The sequence below is a fragment of the Rhinolophus sinicus genome, chromosome 1 (assembly GCF_057876585.1).
Source record: "Rhinolophus sinicus isolate RSI-liver-muscle chromosome 1, RSI-T2T, whole genome shotgun sequence".
In the NCBI taxonomy this organism is placed as follows: Eukaryota; Metazoa; Chordata; class Mammalia; order Chiroptera; family Rhinolophidae; genus Rhinolophus; species Rhinolophus sinicus.
In genome coordinates, this window is record NC_142501.1 from 55,120,933 (window position 1) to 55,142,372 (window position 21,440).

The window sequence follows — 21,440 nt, forward strand, 5'->3', positions numbered from 1 at the left end:
GTGATCACGCACAGGAGGCAACGCCTCGTGTCTCCCTGGGGTGTGCCCGTTTCTTGGGGACATCCCAGGCCCGGAGCCAGGTCCATGCAACATACACAGCCCCCCTCCTTGGCCTCACATTAGTGCACGTCCCGTGAGCAAGCTGCCCCCACCTCCAGCCCTGTCCCCAGCCCTACGTACTGGCAAAGGACTCCCATGTCTCGGCTGTGCTGATAAATACGGAAACTCCATCTTTATTGGCGGTATAAACATCTGTCTGTACATACATTTCAAACATCATGGTGCAGGGCCTGAAGGGAGCGCCCAAGGGGGAGGCCCCAGCAGCACGACAGCTCCCCCTTTCCCCAAAGCCCTACCCGCTCTGTGCAAACCAAGGCCAACAGCTCCTGCTCCCTCTTCCTCCCAGGAGAAGTCACTGTATAGGGAGGGGTCAGGGGTCAAAGGGGTAGGAGACAGGAGGGCTTGCTGGGGGAAGACAGGTAAGTGCTAGAATCAAACACTGAAGCAAAACAGGCAACTGGCACAGGCAGTAAGCTGGGGGTGGGGGGAGGGAGGAAGGGGAGTGAGGGGCCGAGCTGCCCTCTGGGACACAGGGAGGGCTCTGGGATCTTGCCCCCTCCACAGCAGGAGAGACACGCTCTGGAGTCTCAGCCTGCATCCCAGGAAACGAGGGACAAGGGTGCCATGGGTAGGCGAAGAATGGCAAAGGCGAGATAGAAGCAAAGGGCCCCCCCCCCCCCCCCCCCGCACCTGACAGCCCCTCTCTCACGCCATTAAACACACAGTGGGCACTCACTTATGTGTGTCCCGCCTGGGGAGCCGGAGACTCAGATTCTTTGTGGAACTAGGGTGCCTGAGCAGGTGGTGAGGGAGAAAGCCAGCTCTCAGGAGAAAGAACAGAGACCCTAGAACAGTTTTTTAGGGACAGCAGTCAATGGAAGTAAAGAGAGGGCCTAAGACAGCCCCCTAGCCCAGCCAGGGGGGATGACAGCAGCAACTGGTTTACACTATGAGGACGGAACAAAACAGAGAAAATGCAAGAAATACTGTGGTGAGCAAGGCAGAGGCCGTCTCTGCTCCGCCCTCTATAAAGCCTCAGGCCCAAATAGCAGCTGAGACAGGGCGCTCGCTCCTCTCCACTCACAGGGCCAGTGGCGAAGGGGGATGTGGAGCCCACCGACCCAAGCAAGTGGGACCCACTGATAGAACAACATCATTCTTTGGCCTGGGCCTATTCCTGTCCAACCAGGGACTCAGGCTCAGGATTGGTCATAGGGGTGGCACCGGCACAGAAGGGCTTGGCAGGGGCCAGATCTGGTTGGGGCAGAGTGACTATCCACCCCTGGGGCCTGCCAGGTAAACAAATCTTCAGGGAAGTCATAAACTGGGTACCTGGTCCTGTAAAGGGGGAGGAAGGGTCCTGTAAAGGGGCAGGTGTATGGGAGAGGTCCCTAGCCACTCAAGGGGTGCAGGTCCACTTTGACTTTCTCCCCACAGCTCAGCATTCCGATGGTGGGAAAGAAGCCCCCAGAGGGCACAACAGCATCCTTCTTCCCGATGATCTTGCCGTTCCGAGTGAAGAAAACCTGGGGATGGAGGCGGGGAGAAGAGTGGAGCAGGCGGCTCTGGCCTCTGCTCTGAGGATGCTGGAGCTCCGCACACTTGAACACCACTCAGTCCCAACTCCCAGCATCACTTGCAGAGACTTGGGGCGATGCACGAAGTTACCACGAGAGGGCGTGCTGAGGCTGGAAACCAGTCTCTGCAGCTCAGCGCTCGTCACCTCAGAACAGGACCGCGCCCACCGCATCCCCAGCCCTCCGCCTCTTCCCTCCCCGGCCCCACTTCCTATTCCCACTCACACAAGTCCTCGCCCGGGCCCAAGAACCCTGGTCCAACCCCAAACCCTCCACACTCACCACCACCTTCTTGCCCTCATGCTCCTGCTCTATCTCTTCCCCATCTTCTTCGTCTTCCTCTTCCTCCTCTTCCTCTTCCCCTTCCTGGTGCAGGTACATGACATTCCGGACATTCCGGACAGCTCGAGCAGTTGGGGACAGGATCACTGTGTCACAGCTGTCATCACTGTCACCTAGAAGGCCCGGCAACCTGAGCTCCTGTGGTTCTGCCTCCACCCTTTACCCGACCAGCCTGGCTGGCCACCCACACCCCACTCACCCTCACTGTCCAGAATGTAGTCCCGGGGGAACATGATTCCACAGCCCATAATGTCCCCTTTGTAACAACGTGGCCCAAAGGGGTCCCCCACGCCACTGCCATGGAAGATCTTCCCATCATCTGTTGGAGAGAGGGGAGGACACACAGTGAAGGGCGGCTGACGCTCCCCAGAGCAGCCCAGGCTTAAAGCTGACACTTCCCTACCTCCCTCTCTGGCCCGAAGGAAGGGAGATGAGGTGAAACAAAGACAGAGGGGGAAGAGAGCACAAGATTTTTTCTAAAAAAGACACAAAGTCTGTCCATTCCTCGGGCTAAGGAGGTAGCTGGTTAGAGAGGGGAAAGGGTTTGGGGAGTGGAGGGAGAGCTGGGACCAGCGACTCATGGCTGGTCCTTTCTAAAGAAACCCCAAAGGAAATGAAGCCGACCGAAAAAGAAAAGGAGAATCTGCAGGAAGGGCACAGAGGCACCAACTCAGAGGCCTGGAATGTCCAGTTAGGGCCCAGAACCCGTCCCTGCTCTGCTCCCCTGGCTTTTAGGGCTGGCAGGGAAAACACAGATAAGGAGAAAGCACTAGAAGCTTGGGGAGGCAAGTAGATGGCAGCAGGGGAAAGTCTCTCCAGCCAGATGCTGGAGGGAAGCCACTTGTGAGGGGTCGGAAACGGATGTCCCTGTACCCCTACGTCCTCTACAACCCCCGCTTCCCCAGGGCAGCCCCTGCTCACCTGCATGATAAGCTACAGACCCTCTGCTCCAGCCAGGGTGCCTGTTCTTGGGATAATCCTGCATCAAGAAGAAAAGTGAAACTCTATGGTACCACACACAAAGCAGACCGGGAGAGAGTGTCTGCACCTCTGATCTTCTGACACAGGCCACAACCCGCACGGCTGCTCCCCACCCCTGCAGCCTCCTCTCCTTCAGGTACTTGAGATTGCAGGGGCAGCAGAGAAGGTGAGAAGGGCTCTGGGCTTTCCCAGCCGGGGCCGCAGGCTGACCCCAAGCCCACGTCCAGAGCTCAGTGTGTGGTGCAGTCGCAACACTCTCTCAGCTCCTAGGCCACGGGGGTCTGCACCCTTACACAGCAGACACACACAGCCGTGTTCTGCCTCAGGTTAAGACCCTCCCTCTGCAGCCTGGCCCCTGGATTTTCCCAAGAGCTCCCAGCCCCATCCCAACAGCCCCTGGGCTGAGCAGCTCCACAGGCAAAAAGCAGCACTGGTGCCCACCTTCCGGGCCAGCCCCAAGGCGATGTAGCATTTCTCTCCAGGGTCCACAATCTCCACCTCGAAGTAGTGGCTGCGGGTGCTGAGTGGGTGCCGGGCCTGAGCCAGCCCCACGTCAACGATGCTCTTGCCCTTGCCCAAGTACTCCAGCAGCTGTGGGGAGAGCGCAGGGGAGCAGGAGGAGGGCTGAGACCTGCCCTGGAAACCTGGGCCCAAGGCAGCCCAGGGACCACTTTCCTGTGGCTCACAAAACACCCCGGCGCAAAGGGAAATGGTCCCAGAGGTATACAGTGTGGCCTCAATGTTCTTGGCAGCCTTTGGAGAACTGGGGTGGGGGGGGAGCGAAGGTGGTAGCGTAAGCAAGAGGGCTGAGCCCTTTGCTGAATGCTGCTCCCACCTGCCTGCTGAGCCAAAGCCCTTCTCCTTGCTTTGGGCGACAGGGAGAGCCAGCACCACAACCAGATGGCAAAGTGCTGGTGTGGGGACAGAGCCCCTGAAAGCAGTTTCCAGGCTCTCAGCCTCACACAGAAAGGTGTTGGCTCAGGTAGTAAATGGCCATCAACTGTGATTGGATGGCCGTCAGCTGTGGCTAGTTGGCCGTCAGCTGTAACCAGTGAGCCATTGGCCACTAATATAACTGCCGTGGCTACACTAGCAGCAAAATGGGGGCTGGGAAGAAGATGGTGGCTGAGCTGCAAGCGGTGCAGTGAGGGTTGCGAATAGTGTGGCTCCTGCTTCCTGTGTCTCCAACCCAGCCGCCAGCGAGAATATAGTAGTATGACTCCCCTACCTATGGCTCTGTGGGTGTTCCCCTTTGGCCTCACCGTGTCCTATGTTCTTAAGCGGGGAGCGGGAGCTGAGACCCTGCAGGCTGCCCCGCACAACACCTGTGTTCTTGTGCAGGGAGCAGGAGCAGAGACCCCGCATGACACCCCACGTAACAAATGGCGCAGCAAGCAGGGTCTCCTGCGTGACAAATGGTGCAGCGAGGAGGGTCCCCTGCACGACAGCTGGGAACCACACTCGGGGTCTCTAGGCTGTGTCATCACTTCCCTGAATAACCCTGCTGGGAAAGGGCCGTCCAGGGCCCCTAAACACAGAGAACAGGAGAAGGGAAGACTAGGCTGAGGAGAAACCCGACGACTTTCTCAGGGGGCCTCATGGGGACAGGTTAGGTGCCAACTCGAGATGTTTGGGGGAAGGGAGACAAGTTCAAAAGCCAATTTGGCCTGGGATGGGACTGACATAATTTCTCAGGTCTTTGTTTTACTTGGCTTTGAACAGAGCTGTTCAGAGCTGGGGTCAGGGAGGTGCCGAGGGGAGTCAGGGACCCCAGACAGGCCAGCTCTACTCCTTCATTTAACGTGAGGGAGGGGAGCAGGCAGCACGAAGCCGGGAAGGCAGGCTTCCCTGTTCCCAGCCTCTCTGGCTCTTTCAACCTGGAGCAGAGGTGTGGAGGTGGGAGGAGAGGGGAGATGACTGATGGGCTCTTGGGGCTCTTCAGTCCCACAGTGGTCCTGCCTGGGCATGATGGGGCGGCAACCCCCAATCTAGGAGGATCTATTTATCAGTTGTCATGGTAACAGTGGGCCTATGACTCACCCCCTTCCCTCTTTCCCCCACCCTCAGCATCACCTGGGATTCCTTAATCCCTTTTTAATGAGCCAAACTGCCCCTCAAGACTTTCTTCTATCTTCCCACCCCTCCAGCACTGAAGAAAACGTACTCCCTGGGGACCTTCTCCACTTATCCCTGGCAAGCCCTGGGATGCAGGCCTCTCACTCCTCAAAGAGCTCCTGCCTGAACAGGAAAGGAATTATGCTCGCCCGCACTAGCATGGAAGCAAGCCTCTGTGTCTTCAGCAGAGACAGGGCTGTGTCCTCACCACCTCCTTGAGAGAGGAAACAAAGGAACTTCGTCCACTTCTCAGCTCTGGATCCCCAAAGCCCTGCCACCTCCAGTCCATCCTCCCCTCCTCACCAAAGAGAACTGGAGGTAGAGGTGGGGGTGGTGGTCAGGGGGAAAGCCAGAGATGTATGGAGACCATCTAACTCCACAGCCAGGCTGGCTCTGCTCTGTCCTACAGCTAGAGCCTCACCCATCCTGGGTTACACTGGCTCTTTCCTACTTACACTCCTAGCCCAGGCTGCTCCAGTGTACACACTGCTTGCTTTCATCAGCAAGCAGTCCCCTGCATCACCTTCTGAATGTCTGGGCACTAATTAAGGCCCCTACTTTTTGAGTTCTGTTTATGGTCCTCTGCCTGTTCTCTGCTCAGTCTGGGTTCCTCCAATGCATCTTCCCACAAGCGGGGAGGGGTGCGGCTCGCTGCACATGAATGAGCGTCCACTCCACCCAGTCCGAGCAGCCCCCAGCCCACCCTCCCCACCCAGCATTGCAGAACTGGGTGGGGGATCCCACAGCTGCCCTTGACCCACTCCATCCAGCTGGCCTCGGTGTAGGAAACATAGTGCTCTCCACTTGCAGAGCCAAGAGACAGTAGTAGATCCAGAGCCTGATCCTTGGGAAAACCCGTCCTACCGCGCCCTCTGCCTTGGCCCTGAAGAGGCAGAGCTGAAGTTTTGTCTATGGATAGGCTGGGGATACTTCCTTAAGCTAAAGGGCGAGGAAAATGAAACACTAACACGGGACTCTAAAACCCACTCCCCTCTCTGTAGAGCAGTTCAGACAGACTGCTGACGGCCTGCAAGACTAGATCCCTGCACAATCTGCCCTCTGCAAGAGAGGAATCACCCACCTCCCAGGGTGGCAGCCACCCTAATTCATCGGACCTCTTGGATCCACTCTCCTGCTCATGGGCAAAGTCCCCTCAAGCCCTCTAGAGCCTTCTCAGAGCACCTAGAAGGGTGGGGTAGAAGGAAGTTTGGCCTCTCTGAGGTCCTTGCTTGAGTCCACTCCTCCCCCCTCAGACTAGGACTGCCAGGAACCTAGAGGAGATGGAAGGTTTAGCCCCTTGGGTCTAGTTGCTAGAAGCTTGATGCTGGTCCCTTAATCTGTGCCTCAGACTCCTCTTAGTTTGAAAGAGAATCAAACAGACCTGAGTTCAAACCTTCACTCCAATTACTTACTAGCCACTAACCCCCGAGCAAGTGACTTGCACTTCTTTAAGCCTCAGTTTCTTCATTAGTAAAATCGGGATACTACTACCTGCATCTCCAAAAATAGGTGAGAAGACTAAGTGAAGTGAGTGTCAAGTGCTTAGCACAGAGTCTGACACCCACATTTCTGCCTTTCCCTAAACCAGTAAATAGAGGTTATACTGGAACATGCCAACATATTAGTGCTGCCTAAACATTAAGTCACCCCAAAGCTATAATAGACTGGAAGGGCCAGTCACAAAGAAAGAAATGATCTTTCATCTTAGCCTTTGCCTCCCACGAGAATGGGTCCTCGGATCCCAGAACTGAGCACAGTCTCCCCAGGACAGAGGACCACTGCCCGGATGACTCTACCCCAACTGACCAACTGTCCTCCTCGCGTGTTTCTCTGAAAACAATGCCCAGTCAGCAGGAATGTTCCTCTACATCTTTGGTGGGGGGAGAGTAACCCTCTCCTTGAGGCTCTCAAGCCCCCTGCGTCCCAGGCCTCCTTCCACACACAACCAAAGCCTTGCGAGGCCAAACAGGTAGACTCCAGGCCACAGAGAGGAGGCGGCAGACCAGAGTGCAGAGCTCCTACTGTACCCCACCCCCTCCCAGTACCGGTAGCACCTTCTCAGCCTCTGCTCTCCTGCTGGGATCCGCCCTCCCTCCGTCTCTCTCACCAGCAAAGACCCTAATCCCTCTTGACAGGAGCAAGGGAGGGCTCAGTGCCCTGAGGGCCTAGAAGCAGCTGCAACAAGAACGAAGAGCATGCCTCCCACCGTGGGCTCAGGCCCCAACACGGTCTCCTCCTGGGTTGGGTCCATGAAGGACCCCTGGGAGGGTGAGGCCTCAGTCACCCCCGTTTGTATACCAAAGCTGTTGCCTGGTCACTAAGGAGATGTCAGAGGAGCTATGAAAAGGAAACAAAGACAGAAGGAGTCTAATCTCTTAGCTTTACCGGCTGTCCCCCACCCTCCACTCATTACCTCACTTTGCAAGGCTTGAGACGGGACACCCCATCCTTGAGCAATGCAGCAGCAATGCTTCACCACCCTCAGAGCTCTGGGAGGGGGGGACTCTTTAGGAGGGGAAACTGAGGCCACAGGAAACAGGAGAAGAATTCCACTCAAGAAAGATTAAACAAACCTGACTAAAAATTAACAACTGTTCAATCTAGGTAGTGGGTATATGGGTGCTCACTGTACTGTTCTTTCCAATTTTATGTTTGAAATTTTTTATAATGAAATGTTGGAGAGAAAAGAAGAGGTCAGGAATTGAATGTGCTCTTCTTTATGGAAGGAACCAGTAAGAAGGGAGAAGAGAGGATAATTGAGACTCTAGAACTGAGAGAAAGGGCTAGGAGTAAAAGAATTCCAAGGCAGCCAAATAAACTCACCTGGAAGGACTCTGGCTGAAGAAATTAGACAGGAGAATCCCAGGGAAGTGGGAATTGAAGCCCAAGAAGTCCGGATTCATCTTAGGAGAAGGGGACAGGAGGAGGGGAGATGACCGGCTACGGGAGAGCAGGCTTGGGTAGAAGGTAACAGCACACATTAGACAGAGGGGGAGGGGGCAAAGAATGAGTATGGGCTTAGTATTGCTACTACCGTGTTTCCCCGAAAATAAGACCTACCCTGAAAATAAAGCTCCAGTTAAGATCGTCAGCCAGATGGACACATTTAGTAGTATGTTATGACAATGTTCCAGAAGATGACATGACTGTATTTGAATAAATGTAGATTGTTGTACATGAAAAAATAAGACATCCCCTGAAAATAGGTCCTAATGCGTCTTTTGGAGCAAAAATTAATGTAAGACCCGGTCTTATTCTCGGGGAAACACGGTAATTCACTTTTTGACATTTTAACAAGTCTCTTCACTTTCCTCTGGGGCTGTGTTTTCATCAACAGCACAACAAGAGGATGTTTAGGAATGTGCGGCTGTCACAATGACTGGGGGCGGGGACACTAGCATCCTGTGTCTGGGAGCTGAGATGCTAAACATCCTGCCCATCACAGCCATCGCACTGACAAACCCTGGACTGGATGCCCCGAAGCCTCTCCCCACCCTTGTGGTTCTGAAAGTTGCTCTCCTGGGAACATCGCCCAGGCTCAGGGCGGGAGAAATAGGTTTCAACAACAGCAGGAGTCTGAGGTCCCAGGTGAGGGCTCCCCACAGAGAGGAATGGAAAAACCAGGAAGGACAAAGAGGATCAAGAGCTGTGCTAAGCATAGAACTCAGAGGCACAGGCCTGGCCCAAATGACCTCTCCCAGGCTCCTTCAGGCTGACACAGTCTGATCGCTGGATCAGGAGTACAGTGCACGGTCAGAGGGACAAAATGGAGGAGGCCGAGAGACACGTAGGGAGGGGGGACCAAAGGGATGGAAGAAACGGCGTGAGTCACTATCATTTGAAAGGTGGGGTAGTTGAGACTAGAAGAGAGGCGTATGTCCCTCAGGGGGCACATGCCCAAGTCTGCCCCAGAGGAGCAAGTGCTCAGGGAGTCGTGTGCCCACCCTGCCAGCTGTCACAAGCTGGGGTGAGGGTCTGAGAGAAGAGCCAAACTCAACGGGTTATGTCTAAGAAAGAAAAAAGTATTCAACACGCGGCCTGAGGGCATTAGGGGGAAGGCAGAGAGGAAGGAAGGCTATTTATAAATGTCTACAGGATTCTGCATCAATTAGAAAAGATTGCCTGGGAGGAGCTGGGAGCAGAGTGGGGACAGGTCCAGGCACGGAAGGATGCCAGGAAAACACTGCTGAGGAGAGGTCAGGGATGAGAGCTGGAACATCGCCCTGGCTCAGTCCCAAGTTCAACTCTGTAGATGTTGTCAAAATGATGGTGGAAAGGGAAGAGATGAGGGTCAAGGAGTGGGCATGGGAGGCCTCCTGGCTCATAGCCACTGTAGTCCTTGGGCCCCAGTGTCAGAAGGGGGTGCAGTGTCAGAAGCAGCAGGGGGGCACACCTTGAGTTGGACTCACCTTGAACTCCAGAAGGGGGGCCTTGCTCATAATCCACTCCCACCCCCCACTGCTTCTGTTTGCTATCAAAGGCTGAGTTGAAAACAGCCTGGGTTGGGGTGAGAAGGCCAGAGGGTGGAGAAAAGGTTGAGCCGGGTGCAAGAGGGCAGCAGAGGGACAATTCAAAGTGGGAGGCCTGAGCAGCCCACTGGAGGTCAGGCCAGACCCGACTCAGCATCCATTCACTCCCAATCCAGCACGAGGTGTAGAGGGTAGATATGAAGAATTTCCCTCTCTCAAGGGAAACACTAAAGCAGGTATGACAATAAGATGTATAAAAAAGCAAGCTTTGAGCGTCAACATTTCTCACTGAATCTTCATGTGCCTCTATTCTCCTCCTCTATAAAATGTGGGGGGAAGACAGAAGAGATTGACATTGACACTCGATTAAAAAAGATCTCAAAGAGTCTTCCCCCAACATGAATGGAATTTGTGACCACACGTGCCCCACTGCATGGTGAATGGGAAGCCTGAGTCGAGATTAAGCCCAAAGGGGAATCCAGGCGTCCTGCCTCCCAATCAGCCCCAACCTCTCAAAGTCAGGTGTGCAGGGCAGCAAAGGGCAGCAGGTGCTGAAGGAAGCAAAGAAAGAAAAGGAGAACTACTGCTTGTTCTGAGAGTAAAGCTCTCAAATGAAGAAGGGAAGAGAATCAACACAAAAGGGAAAACAGATCTGGACTCACAGAATCATGTCAAGGTCCCAGGCTACCCTGCTAAAATTACCATTTCCCAAAACCCAACAAAAGGCACAGAATTGTCTTCACCCCCAATTCTAAGTAATTCAGACATACTTACGTGGCCCGCAGGTGTGCTGCCCGGCCCTCCCCATCCAACCCCCTACTGCCCCCAACTCTTACTTACGGTTCCACAGACTCTGACATCATGGAGGCGGCCCCATTCATCCTCGTAACTGTCCACCATCATGACACTGTCGTCCTCCCGGCCCAGCTCCGCGTTGAGGTGCAGCCGCACCTCCTCACCCAGGGAGTGCATGCCCACTGCTGGGAACAGCCCGTCCGGGGACATGGGCATGATGGTGGAGCCCACCTGCAGTGTAAGGAGGGAAGGAGCTGCCTCTGGCTCACTTTTCTAGAACTCCTCTAATTCTCATAATAGTACTTTTGAGATGATGCAACAAATAATTATCACACACACTGACAGACAGAAAAATGGAGGTACAGAAAAATTTAAAAAACTGCTAAGTACTCATGGCCAAGCAAGGTATCCACATAGCTAGAAGGCAAACACAAGTCTCTCAACTTGCTGCCAAATACTTTTTGTACGAGTGAGTGTGCGTTGGAGCAGGAAAGTGCTGAGGCCTAGATGCTGAGGGAGCAGGACATCTCAGCCAAGGCCTGAGGAAGCAATTTTCCCAGGGTGGGAGATGGAGCTGGGTAGGAAAAGAAAGAAACTGGGGGGCTCTCTCTGCTATGTGCTCTTATCCCATCTCTTCATCACTATTAGTCTCTCTCTGAAGAGGGAAAGAGAAGTGAAACAAGGAAAATGAAACACAGGAAGGACATATCCTCAAAAGCATTCAAGTGGAAAACCCAAAGAGTACCTCCAGCATACAGCATATGCAGCCAGGCCATAATCTCTTTTTTTCCTGCTCAAAGCCCTCCCCCAAATCACGCAATTTTGTCCCCCGCAATTTCTGGCCATCCTCCACCACACTAACTGCCCCCTGCATCAGTCATCTAGGTAACGTCCCAGTTTCCCCTGGGCAAGGGAAATGTCTCCTACACACAGGAGACTTCAGGAGAACCTGACGCTGGACCAAAGGAGATAAGGACGAAGCCCGTGGACTAAAGGAGATGGGGACTAAGCCCAACCAGCAGACTCCTACCACTCCCAAATGCTTAAACAGCTTCAAGCTGCTTAAGTCCCACTTGGGATTACCACTTACCCGCTTCCCATTTTTGGTGAAGAAGATCTGAGCAGTCTGCACATCAAAGGACACAGGCTCAATGCCACAGCCAATCCGGTCTCCAGAGTTGCACTTGGACCCAAACTGGCGGCCCTTAGCTCGGCCATTGTACAGCCTATGGACAGAGCAGCACAGACACAGGACCCAAGCTGCGCCCCCAAACTTCTCCCCAGGGCCGATACTGAGGCTTCATCTTGCCATTCCCACTCTGCGGCAGCATCTTACCTATGTCCTGGCCCGAGTACCACCCTTCCCTCTAAGTCTGCAAGTCTCCCAGTGTAGCCGTCAGGCCACCTTTCTGTCCTGATCCAAAAAGTCTATGAAAATACCCCAAGATAGGTGAAGGGACGTCAAAAGCTATCCTGAGGCAGTCTGTTATGTCTAAGAGTCCTAAATCCACAGGAAGGGGGTCAGGATCCCCAGGAGACAACTCACTTGCCATCATCAGCATGGTAGGCGACAGAGTCAGGCAACCAGCCGGGCTGGTGATCCAAGCTGTAGTACTGAGGGACCAGCCCCACAGCAATGGTGCCGCGGACCCCACTGTCCACAATAGACACCTGGAGGGAAGACAGCAGGGCAGTTAGCAGGGATGGGAAATAGGAACTGCTAGGGGGGCAGGGAAGGGGAGTCAGACATCAAAGCAGGCTGAGACAACAGACATGGGAATCAGAGAAAGGACAGAGGACACTCAAGAGGGAGAACTAGGAGAGCGAGGGCCTACTTTACCATGATTACCGAAAAAATAATTTCCAATGGATGGAAAGAGATAGGAGATGAAGTAGATCCTTGGTTGAGGGGGTGAGAAAGGACATGGGTCAAAATCTGGCATATGGGTCAAAGTCTACTTAGCAGAAGGGACAGGGTGCTAGGACTCCAGGGCACCTATTTTCAACATAGGAACCATGCCATCCTGCACCCTTTTCCCCGCCAACAGGACAGCCCTGATGGAAAATTAAAAGGCCCAGATCGTGAATCTAGTGAAAAAGCTCCCTGGATCTCACCCCCTGCTCTGCCCACCTCAAAATAATTGCTGTCCTTGGTCAAGGGTCGAGAAGCCACATAGCAGCCAACTTCACCGGAGTTTCCATGGTAACTGAAGGAAGAACGAGTGGGGAAATCCATTAGCAGCTTAGCCCAGGAGTTGTGGGGAGGGCTTCAACATTCCCAACCCCCACCCTGCAAAGGCCAGCCGAGAGGAGAACCCACTAGGCCACACTGCAGGACCTCTGCGCAGACACCATAACAAGATGGTACTTGAGGTCACCCACTCCTTCTGCTGCCTCCAGTCAAGGTCCAACCCACACCAGACCAACGCAAGCCTGGCTTCTTCATTTCCAGGGGGAAAAGAAAGCAGAGCCTCCCTTAGTTGCCTATTAGGGGGTCTCACACCCCTTTCTAACCTCAATCCCTCGTGCTGCAGCTTCAGCCCTTCTCCTTTGGCTCTGCCCTCGGCAGAGCTGCAGAATGGCTGGTCTCTATCCTCTGTCCCAAAGCCCTTCGGATACTGGAAGAGTTACTCAGTCCCCACTCCTCAGCTTTCTTGTCTCCAGGCTAAATAGAACTACTTCTTTCCCACCTTCAGTGACAACTTTGTGAGAGAGTAAGGCTCTGAAGGAGTCAGGGAAGGGGTTCAAGCCAGAAAAGAGAGACAAAATAAACACAAATGTACAAACTGAAGGGTTGGAAGGTGGAGGGCAGGATGCACTACATAACTGTCCTTCCCCAAACAAGAAATCCACTGCCTTTGAAATGGCCACTCTTCGTCTAAGGCAACCCATGAGACCCAGGCAGAAGGGGAGCCAAACAGCCCACAGAGCCACTGGGGTCCTTTCAACAAGGCACCTGGGCAACTCCTGAGACCCCAGCAGCCTCCTGTTTCTCACGCGATTGCTTCCACTGTGGACCAGGATAGTGACCCAGAGACACAGGCAGAGGGAGGGCAGGGGGAAGCAGCACACACTGCTCCACTCAGAAAGGACTTCAAGTTCAATAGCATTCCCCTCCCAGTGCAGTGTAGACAGTCCTCTCCCTCTGAAAAAGCCCTTTTTCATCTCTAAGGTCTGGCACAGGAAGGAAAATGTAGAAAAACTCCCCTAAACTCACCTCAAAGTGTCTCCATCTACAAGAATGTGCTTGAACCTCTCCTGATACCGGAAAGCCCGAACCTCCCGAATCTCCCGGATCCGCCGGCGCCAATTCAGAAACCGGTAGTGCAAGTTGAGGTCATCCATCTTGTTCATGAGAACAAACCTGCAGGTGGGGAGAAGGGGATTGAGGAGGAAGCCGGGCCCCGAGCAAAGCACCTCAGCCTATTTGATCCAGAATGTGGGTAAGGCACTGAACTTGAAGCCAAGTGCCTAGATTGACCTCAACGATCCCCATCCTTTCATTCAGCATTTATTGAGCTCCTACTATGTGCACTGTTCTAGGTGCTGGCGACACACTGCGAATAAGATGGATGGGATTCTTGTTCTAATAGGGCTTCCATTCTAACGTAAGGAGGCATGGCAGACAGTAAACAGACATGAGAATGTTAGACAGTGGAGGAAAAAGCAGAGTGAGGTGATAAAGAATATGGGGTGAATTCTATTTAACGAAGTTCTCTCTGAGGAGGGGACATTCGAATTGAGATGAGAAGGAGCCAGGCATGTGACAAGCCCCAAAAGAGCACTCCAAGAACAGGGGACAGCCAGGACACAGGTCCTGGGGTAGAGGGGAGCTGGCATGGTAGAGAAATAGAAAGGCTAGGGTGGCTGGTGTGCAGGGATTACGAGAGAATATACAAGAGGGTGAGACGACGGCAAGACCCTAGACCATAGTGACGAGCTTGCATTTTATTCCAAGTGTGATGGGAAAGCTTTGGAGGGTTTTAAGCAAGGAAATGATATGATCTTAAGGTTTATCAGGTCTTATAGATCATTCAGACTAGTGGTTGGAGCACTGATCATAAGCAGAGCGAGAGTGGCAAACAATTAGGCTGTTGCACCAGGTCAGATGAGAGATGGCATCCACTAAGATGGTAGCAGTGAAGTTGGAAAGGGGTAGGATGATCCCTGTATTTAAACCAACTGTGCTAACATATGAATGAATGAATGAATGAATGAATGAATGAATGAATGACTTTTTCCTGGGAGCCAAAAGTGAGGAAAAGGTGAGGTCCTTTTCTCTTCCCATCCCACAAACTCCGATACAGGGCTTCCATCAAGGCCTGACAGTGCCTTGAACACAGTAGGTGCTTAGTAAACCTTAGCTGGGCTGACTTCAATCCCACTGAGCGTATTGGACCCTTGTTTAGTAGCTAGAAGCCACCACGTGGCCTAGAAGGACAGGCACCTGCGGGGGAGTCGGAGGACTGCCGACCCGAGGTAGATGCTGGCGCCTCAGACCTAGGAGCATCTGCTTGCCCAGAACCCCAAAGCTATGGCACCGGCAAGCAGCGGCCGCACCGGGCCCCGCCTCTACTCCGGGCACGGCCTGGTCACTCAGACGAGACCCGAGAGCAAGGGGGCCTGCCCGTCAGTGTGACTACGCCCAGTCTCCCCAGGCCCGGCACCGGGCTGAGGGTCCAGAGGGGGGTAAGCCCCGAGTCCGGAGCACAAGGCCCCGCCCATGATCGCCGAGCCCCAGGGCAGGACCCCGGCCTCCCGCCTCAAACTCTGAGGAGACCCGAGACCTCCGGGACCCCGCCCCCGATCCCCGCCTACCGGGGCCGCCGCGTCCTCCTCATCCATAGGCCTCTCAGCTCGCCCTCTAGCTCTTCGGCCGCCGCCACCACACACATCCGGGTCCCCGCCCTTCCTTCGCTCCCAGAGGCCCGCCCCCTCACCAACACTGCTGACCAATCCGAAGAGGCCTACGATGACAGTCACCTGCAAGAGCCAGTCAGAGGGCGCAGGGAGGGTCGGGCGCGGCCCGGTGAACCGGGTACCTTGAGCGGGGCCGGGTCTGGTAAACCGGGTGTCGGGAGGGTGGAAGGCGGCTGCATGGCGGCGCGGACGCGGCGCTGGGCAGCGTGGGCGCTGACTGGGCAGTCAACGAATGGCTCCTGCGCTGGGCGGGGCAGGCGGAGAAGGTTGCTGCGTACCCACAAATACTGCGCGTGTTTCCTAAGCGCTCGTTCTGTGCCAGACAGCATGCTAAAAGCTTTGTGAGAATGTCCTTTTAATCCACTCAACGGCCTTATGAAATGAATCTTACTTACTTTTTGCAGATGAAGAGCATGAGGCTGGTCTCCATAGTTTGTGCGCTTAATGTAGCCATATGCTTTATATGCTCTCGGGCTATATATCATTACCTAATGTGCTTTATATTTTCTCGAGCTCCATTTCATGTCACCTTTGGCTCATTCTGGGAAGGACATTCCATTTTAGGAGGACAGAACTTCAGATGCAAAAAGCACAGTGGCATTAAACAGTCACGCTGTTCAGGAACGTAAGGGTTTGGTGTGACAAGGAAAGTTAGGCTGGAGTCATAATGTGAAGAGTAGAGGGATATGAACATTTACCGAGCACCTGCTAAAGGTTGTTTATTGCCATTCTGGGGAGGACTTCCGCAATTTCTTCCCATCACTGAATCTCTTTTCCAAATAGGAAGGTTTTTCCCCCTCTGTACTTTCATATTATGTTGATTGCACCTCCTTTATAGCACTTATTATAATCATACTTTTATTATTAAAGTCACCTCTGTATGTAGATCTGTCTCTGCTAGACTAAGCTCCTTCAGACTCTGGAATTTATCCTATTCTTTTTTTTTTTCTTTAAAGTTTATTGGGGTGACAAAATGATACAACCATTTTGGAAACCAGTGACTCACCTCCTCCCCACCTCCACCCACTCCTGGTCCCCCTTGCAAGGTTTTGGGCACTCAGCCTCAGCAAGGCGGTTGCCCCAGGCACAGGGCTCTCCCAGCACTGGCCTGTACCTAAAGGCTGCACAAACTTTATCTATGTAAAGTTACATAGATTTCAGGTGTACAATTCTGTAATACATTATATCTCACATTGTGTGTTCACCACCCAGAGTCGGTTCTCTTTCCATCACCATATATTAGAGGAATTTATCCTAGTCTTATAAATTTGCACTCTACAAATGTTGGATGAAATGGAAGCCATCATCTCGTGTACCATAAACAGCGACCACATGGCATACTGAAAATAGGTGATGTAAAATAGTTGTGGATAGGAAATTGCGAAAGCTAGATTAAAGCCCCTATTCTGTGACCTAAAGGTCAAGATCTTGGTGTTCTTATCCACAAAGAATTATTGAGCATGTGTTCTCTTAGCTCCCTTCCAGACCTTGGATTACCTAGTTCTGAATAGTTACTCTCCCCAACTCATCTCCAGTTCCTTCTGTTTCCTTCATTTCTTCTCTTCCACCTCCTCTTACTGAGCTCAACTCTCAATAAGTCTCAGCCCAAGTCTCAGCTCAACTCTTCCCAAAGGCAGCTACAGAGAGACCTGCCAGGGCAGTTCCCAGAGCCATGTCCATACCACACTGGGTCTCCTGGCTCCTTCCAGAAACTAGCTAGCTGGCTAGTACCTGAGATGGAGAGAGATGGCAGAAGATGTTTCTAAAGTGTTACTGATGCTTGATGATTCCACTTGGGATTTCCTCATCTTCAGGTTCCAGGTATGGGCTGGCCTTTTTGGTGAATCCTGAATCTGTTGGCATTCTCAGAACCTAAATGATAATTTGTGCTTGATATCTAAATGTATTTGGTTAAACAGCTTTAGTGAGGAATAATGACATACCTAGGCCATACATATTTAAGGTGTACAAGTTGATAAGCTTTGTATACACTCATGAAAAGATCATCACAGTCAAGAGAGTGAACATACCATGTGGGGACAGAGCCAGGAGTGAGTGCAGTTTCCAGGCTCTCGGCCTCACGTGGAAAGGTGCTCACTCGGGTAGTAAATGGCCATCAACTGTGATTGGATGGCTGTCAGCTGTAACCAGTGAGCCATTGGCCACTAATATAACTGCCGCGGCTACGCTAGTAGCAAACGGGGGCTGGCAAGCAGATGGTGGCTAGCAAGGGTGGAGTGTGGATTGCGGATCTGTGGCTCCTGCTTCCTGTGCCTCCAACCCAGCCACCAGTGAGACTACAGTGGTATGACTCCCCTATCTATGGCTCCGTGGGTGTTCTTGTTTGGCCTCACCGTGTCCTGAGTTCCTATGTGGGGAGCGGGAGCTGAGACCCCACATGCCACCCTGCATGACATACCATCACTTCCAAAAGTGTCTTCATGGGCCTTGGTAATCCCTCCTTCCCACCCTCCCATCTTCAGGAAACCACTAATCTGCTTTTGTCACTAGTTTGCATTTTCTAGAATTTTATGTAAGTGGAAAGAATCACATAGCATATGCCCTTGCGGGTGGTGGTGTCTGGCTTCTTTTATTCAGAATAATTATTTTGAGATTCATCCATGTTGTTACATGTATGAATAGGTCATTCTATGTTATTGCGGAGTAGTATATTATTGTGTGGATATAGAACAACTTGTTTATCATTCACCTGTTGATGGACATTTGGTTGTTTCCAGTTTGGGGATATATTACAAATAAGGCTGCTATGAGCATTCATGCAATAAATGTTTGTATGGACATATACTTCATTTTCTCTTAGGTAAATACCTAGGAATGAATGGCTGAGTCACTGGTTTCCAAAATGGTTGTATCATTTTAAATTTCTGTCAGCAGTGTATCATTGTATCCTCTCCAGTACTCGGTGTGGTCATTCTTTTATTTTTTATTTTTGCAGTGTCGTATATTGTCTGTCATTCTTTTAAATTGTAGTCATCCTAATACATATGTAGTGATATTTCATTGTGGTTTCAATCTGCATTTTCATAATTACTAATAATATTGAACATTTTTCACATGCTTATTTGCCATCCATGTATCTTCTTTGGTAAAGTGTCTGTTCAAACCATTTCCCCGTTTTAAAAATGGAGTTGTTTTGAAAGTTCTTTATATATTCTGGATTCAAATCCTTTATCAGATATATGGTTTACAAATATTTTCTTCCAGTCTGTGGCTTGTCTTCTCATTCTATTAACAGTGTCTTTCAAAGAGCAGAAGTTCTAAATCTTGAAGATGTCCAATTTATCAAGCTTTTATTTTATGAATCATGCTTTTGGTGTTCTAGTTAAGAAGTCTTTGCCTAATCCAAGGTCACAAAGCTGTTCTCCGATGTTTTCTTCTAGAAGTTTTAAGGTTTTAGGTTTTGCATTTAAGTCATAATCCATTAAATTATTTTTATTTTGAAACAATTTTATATTTGCAAAAGTAGTATATATGCCTTTCTCCCTATATCCCCCAATGTTACCATTCTACAATCATAATACAATTATTGAAACCAGGATATTAACATTGGTACAATACTGTTGAGTAATTTACAGACCTTATTCAAACATCACCAGTTATTCCACTAATGTCCTTTTTCTTGTACAGGATTGAATCCAGGATCCCACATTACATTTACTTGTCATGTCTTCTTAGTTTCCTCAATCTGCGATAGTAATTCAGTCTTTCCTGAAGAGTATGTGCCAGTTATTTTGTATAATATCCCTCAGTTTCATTTTATCTGATGTTTGTTCATTATTAGATTGAGGTTATGCATTAACAATTTTATTGAGATCTATGATTCATTTTGAGTTAATTTTTGTATATGGTGTGAGATATGGATCAAAGTTCATTTTTTGCCTGTGGATATCCAATTGTTTCAGCAGCATTTGTCAAAAAGACTATTCTTTCTCTACTGAATTGCCTTTACACAATTGAAAAATCAATTGAGCAAGTAAAAAAAAAAATGTTTTAAGAAAAGAAAAACAAATCAATTGACCATGTATATTTGGGTCTATTTCTAGACTCTATTGTGTTGCACTGATCTGTTTTTCTATCTTTATGTTTTGATTACTTTAGTTTTAGAATAATTCTTGAAGTCAGATAGTATAAATCCTCCAATTTTGTTGTTTTTAAAAGTTCGTTTGAGCTATTCTGATCCGATCCTTTGTACTTCCACATGAAAAATCAGCTTGCCAATTTCTACCAAAAAAAAGCTCTCTAGGATTTTAATTGGGATTACATTGAATCTAGTGATCAATTTTGGGAGAATTAACATTTTAACAATATGGAGTCTTCTAATCCACAAACATGGTATATCTCTCCATTTATTTGTCTTCTTTAATTTATCTTAGCAATGTTCTGTAGTTCTCAGTATGCAGATCTTTGTCAGATTTATGCCCTAAGCATTCCATGTTTTGAGTCAATTGTAAATGTTATTTTAAATTTCAAGTTCCAATTGTTTATTGCTAGTATATGGAAATACAATTGATTTCTATACATTGATTTTGCACATACCTGATTTTGATGTGTGAGATTTAGTTGCTACTTCCCTAACCTTACTCTGCTTGTCTAATATTAAATTCTAGACTCTCAGGACAAAATTTTAGGGGGGGAAAAAGACATATTTACTATAACCAATGTTTTATAACAGCCCAGGATACCTCCTTCAACAGCTTTGCCAGAGACAGGCTATGAAAGGGCACAGCTGTCCTGCCCAGACCTCAAACAGCCCCAGGTTGCCTTTGGAAAGAGCCCAAACCTAGGCTTGGAGTATTCTCATAGCTCAAGAAGAAGAAGAAGAGGAGGAGGAGGAGGAGGAGGTCGACGAGTAGTTTTTCATGGCTTGTCAGGGATCTTCTGTCTATAATTTTATTAATTCTATTCTAACTTCTTTCCTTTTTCAGTCTGTGCTGTTTATCATAATCATATATTTCTTGTGTTTATTCCCACCCCACCCCCAACACACAACGCTTCCTTTTCTTTGCCTTAAAACAACCTCTCTCTAGCTCTAGAAATTACATGTGGTTTGAGTTTTTAGACAATTTAGAAAGGAAAAAAAAAAAAACACTATTAACTTACTCAAAGTCTTAATGTTTCTCTCGATCATTAAAGTTTTTGTGTTGAAGTGAAAAGAGCATTGATCTTGGAATCCAGTGGCCCTCACCACCTAGCTGTGTGAATTGGTAAGGTATTTAACCTTTCTGAATATGTCTTCTTATCTGGATGTCATAATAGAACATTGTGAGAACTACGCAAAAAAAATAAATAAGCAGTCAGTGAACTTGAGTTGAATCTGAATATCTCTGCCTCCTCTTCAGACTGGAGAGTCCCCATCTGTTTTGTTAGTGCGCACAGGCTGATCCCATCTCACTGAAACATTGCCATTTTCTGGATCTTTTCCAGTCCAATGAGGCCTTCCAAAGTACAGAGTTCCAGCTGTGGACATGACAGTTTTGGACCAGAGTAGGATCATTCATTTAACAAATACTGAGTACCTAGTGTTGGCCAGGAACTGAGTTAGACACTTCGTATTCAATCATTGAGTGCTTACCATGTACATCACATGAATAATTCCTAACGCTCAGAATAATTCTGTAAAGTAGTTATTGCAACATCCATTTTATAGAGGGGAAATGGAGGATATGGCTCCTATTCTAAATGTGTTCATAAGCCAGTTAAAAGCAGACAAGACATAGTATATGAAAAGCTGCTAGAAATACAGGAAAACTCTAAGAGATGGTAAGAAGAAACACATGATAAACAGCCATGTGAATGTTATAGACAGGTGCTGCTTTCTCTGCATAGAAGCCTTCCCCTCAGTCCCCTGCCTCACAGACTTCTGCTCATCTAAGAATCAACTAAAGCATCACCTCCTCTGGGAAGCCTTCTCTGACTATTCCAGGCAAACTTAAGCTTTCCTTCCTGTCTTCACTTGGCTGTTGATCCTTCTTTTCCTTACGTAGTGTCATTGTTGATTTGTTTTCTCCTGAGACTGTGAGCTCCTTGAGATCAGGGTGAACAGACTTACTCAATTACACTAGAGCTTGATAATAAAAATTAGACAATACATGGTTAGAGAAGAAGGGGAAAGTTAGGAGTGATTATGAGCAAAAGTTCTGATGTATGAATTCAAAGAGCA

General features: G+C 50.0%; 1 protein-coding gene across 5 annotated transcripts; it reads right to left on the reverse strand.

Annotated features, from left to right (window-relative positions):
- Positions 1 to 207: 207 nt before the first annotated feature.
- On the reverse strand, positions 208 to 15,293 carry SPRYD3 (SPRY domain containing 3). Of its 5 annotated transcripts, XR_012493960.2 has the most exons (13): positions 15,158 to 15,293; positions 13,557 to 13,703; positions 12,471 to 12,546; positions 11,886 to 12,010; positions 11,430 to 11,565; positions 10,385 to 10,570; positions 3,402 to 3,551; positions 2,901 to 2,958; positions 2,179 to 2,298; positions 1,920 to 2,092; positions 1,393 to 1,586; positions 797 to 905; positions 208 to 415 (listed from the first exon to the last, which is right to left on the reverse strand). XR_012493960.2 is itself a non-coding variant. In XM_019724491.3 (11 exons), the coding sequence occupies exons 1-11, from the start codon at positions 15,232 to 15,234 to the stop codon at positions 1,452 to 1,454; spliced, it is 1,383 nt and encodes a 460-aa protein (XP_019580050.1). In that variant the 5' UTR covers positions 15,235 to 15,293; the 3' UTR covers positions 208 to 1,451. The 5 variants fall into 5 exon arrangements, 2 of the variants coding, with proteins under 2 accessions (XP_019580050.1, XP_019580051.1); XR_002136739.3 differs by having other exon boundaries at positions 208 to 905; XR_012493959.2 differs by having other exon boundaries at positions 797 to 1,586.
- Between the last annotated feature and the right edge of the window lie 6,147 nt (positions 15,294 to 21,440).